The sequence below is a fragment of the Dipodomys ordii genome, unplaced genomic scaffold (genome assembly GCF_000151885.1).
Source record: "Dipodomys ordii isolate 6190 unplaced genomic scaffold, Dord_2.0 Scaffold213, whole genome shotgun sequence".
Lineage (NCBI taxonomy): Eukaryota > Metazoa > Chordata > Mammalia > Rodentia > Heteromyidae > Dipodomys > Dipodomys ordii.
In genome coordinates this window covers 89,679-92,409 of record NW_012267429.1, presented here as the reverse complement: position 1 = coordinate 92,409, position 2,731 = coordinate 89,679, and the positions used below count along the sequence as shown (strand labels likewise).

The following is a 2,731-nucleotide window of genomic DNA, read 5'->3' as shown; positions in this document are numbered from 1 at the left end:
CTGTCTCCCTCTCTCTCTCTGTGTGCTCTGCTAGCTCTACATCTTCCTGTCTCTGTTTCTATCTCTTTGTCTCTGTCTCTCACCTTTTGCTTCCCTGTCTTTCTTTCTGTCTCTCCACCCTTTCAGTGTAACTTCCATATAGAAACCCTTCAGCACCTTCCATGGCTGCAGGCTCACCCTGAGGTGACATGGTCTGTGGCTCTCTGGCCACTCTTTCAGGGCCGTGTCCTTGTAATAGTTAGTGAAGGCCACAAACCCCCAGATATTGAAGCAGACAGAGGAGGAGAGATGAGAACTAAGCCAACTAGAAAATAGTTTGCTTCATCCCCAGGTTTACAAAACATCTGACAACGAAATTATAAATGCGTATGATCTACTTAGATATTTACAAATGGGAAATTCTAAGCAAATATTAGTATCCCCAAGCCTAGTCATAATTTGTGTTCAAAGCCAAGCCATATGCTCTCATCTCATGATTTTGAAGCTGGCACACACGGGCCTGAGCTGACACTGTTTAAAGTTTATCTGGAGGCCTCTGGTTCCAGCTGGGAAGTTGGTCAGGCCAAGTGAGCCTTGCCGTGGAGATGAGTGAGCTGCACCCACAGGGCAGAGGGTCTGGAGTTGAAGCTCAGCCCTGCCCCACACCCCACAGACAGCCTCGCTCTGCCACATCCAGTCGCACCCACCACGTCCAATAGTGCATAGGTCGTGGCTGATCTGGCTGAGCGCATTAGAGAAGGAGGTGAGGGGCTGTGCCTCACTGCTCACGCTCCCAGACACGCAGTGCTGTTAGCCGGGAGGGGAGGGGAGGGGCCGTGCCTCACTGCTTGTTTGGTTAACAAACACATCTTTTGCAATTTCTCAAGAGATAGAACTCAGGCCCCTGGAGTTTCCCTGGGAGACCCACCCCCCCAGGGCAGAGCCCATGCTTAGGGCTCTTTGGGCCGGACTGCCCAACTACATGAAGTGAATCCCAGATATTTTGCTGTCTCAGCATCCTGAGAGCAAGAGTGGGGGAGTTCTCATTCCCTAAATGGTGACTCTTTCTGCAATATGTGGTGGCCCAGACTCTGTTTTTCTCTCATCATAGTGCTTGAAATGTTGTCTCTGAATGGGCCACATGAGCAGTAGGCTCTGTAGAACCAGCTGAAACTGGTTTGTTTTCTCTCCAGCTCCCGATGGAGCCACCAAGACAGAGCAGCGGCCCACACTTGCTTGGGTCACACACCAGCCCTGGGATGAATCAGACTCTGGTCACTGAGTTCCTCATCCTGGGATTCTCAGAAGCTCCTCACCTGCGACCGCTGCTCTTTGTCGGTTTCCTCGGCCTCTACACTGCTGCCCTTTTGGGAAACCTGCTCATTGTGGTGCTGGTCAGTGCCAGCCCAGCCCTGCACACATCCATGTACTTCTTTCTGACCAACCTGGCTGCAGTGGACATTCTCTGCACCTCCACCATCCTACCCAAGCTGCTGGGCTGCATGGTGGCCAGGAGGACCATCTCCTGGGGGGGCTGCATGGCCCAGCTTTTCTTCTTCACATGGTCCATGGGGGCAGAGCTGCTGCTCTTCTCTGCAATGGCCTATGACCGCTACGTGGCCATCTGCTGGCCCCTGCACTATAGCGCACGGATGGGCGCCCGAGCCCGCACGCTCCTGGCGGCTGCTGTGTGGGCCATCAGCCTGACCAACACTTGTGTGAATACTAGCCTCACGATGCGCCTGCCATTCTGTGGCTCCAACGTGGTTGAGCACTTCTTCTGTGAGATCCCCCCGCTCCTGAAGCTCTCCTGTGCCCCCACGGGCCTCAACGAGGCCATGGCCTTCGCCGCCGACGTGATCCTGGCCGTGGGAAACTTCTCTGTGATTATGCTCTCCTACGGCCTCATTGTGGCTAGCATTCTGCGCATCCGCTCAGCAGAGGGCAAGCGGCGTGCCTTCTCCACTTGCTCTGCACACCTCCTGGTGGTCACCATGTACTACTCCACGGTCATCTATACGTACATCCGCCCTGCGTCCAGCTACTCACTGCAAAGGGACAAGGTGGTATCTGTCATCTACACCTCTGTGGCACCCACCCTGAATCCCCTCATCTACACCCTGAGGAACAAAGATGTCAAAGTTGCACTCAGGAGACTTCTGTCCTGCAGCTGAGCCTGCATGGCACCAGCTCCCTGCTCTGTCTCATTGGGGGCTCTGTGCTGGCTGAACAGGTCCTGCTCCACAGAACACATTCTGTTCAGAGACCGCCGTAACACGCTGATACTGTGGCAACACATCTTTTCCCCCAGCCCATTTAACTGGGTGACCAGGGAATGTCCTGGAGGATCCATAGCGATCCAGAGACTGAACTCAAGGGCTAAGTGAATACTAGATGTCATCCAGCGTAGTGTATCCCTTTCCACAGCCCCCTGCTCTGTCTTCCCTTAATGCAGGGCTCGTGGGTTTGTGGTCATAGGGGCCTTTGTCTGAGCTACAGCTGGCAGATGAGCTAGAAAGCTGAGGAAGAAGGGGACTGGGCTTCAGGAGGACAGATCTCTCTATAAGTACAGTCTCTGAGAATGGTTTGTTTCCAGGCTGTAGTACATTGAAGGTGACATCCTAACAGTGCCTTTGAAAATGTGAGTGACTATGTGGGCGTGAGAGTGACCAAGACGGCTTCTTTCTTCCCTTGTCTAGTGCACAACAGTGCCAGCTGGCCACTTCCTGACCACTTGTGGCTCTGGGTGTGG

General features: G+C 53.8%; 1 protein-coding gene across 1 annotated transcript; it reads left to right on the top strand.

The window, feature by feature from the left end:
• Positions 1–1,238: 1,238 nt before the first annotated feature.
• Positions 1,239–2,153, top strand: LOC106000249 (olfactory receptor 13G1-like). Its single transcript, XM_013035496.1, has one exon. The coding sequence runs from the start codon at positions 1,239–1,241 to the stop codon at positions 2,151–2,153; it is 915 nt and encodes a 304-aa protein (XP_012890950.1).
• Positions 2,154–2,731: the final 578 nt, after the last annotated feature.

Excerpts from the sequence above, each read along its gene's own strand:
- LOC106000249 (XM_013035496.1), top strand. The coding sequence starts at position 1,239 with ATGAATCAGACTCTGGTCACTGAGTTCCTCATCCTGGGATTCTCAGAA.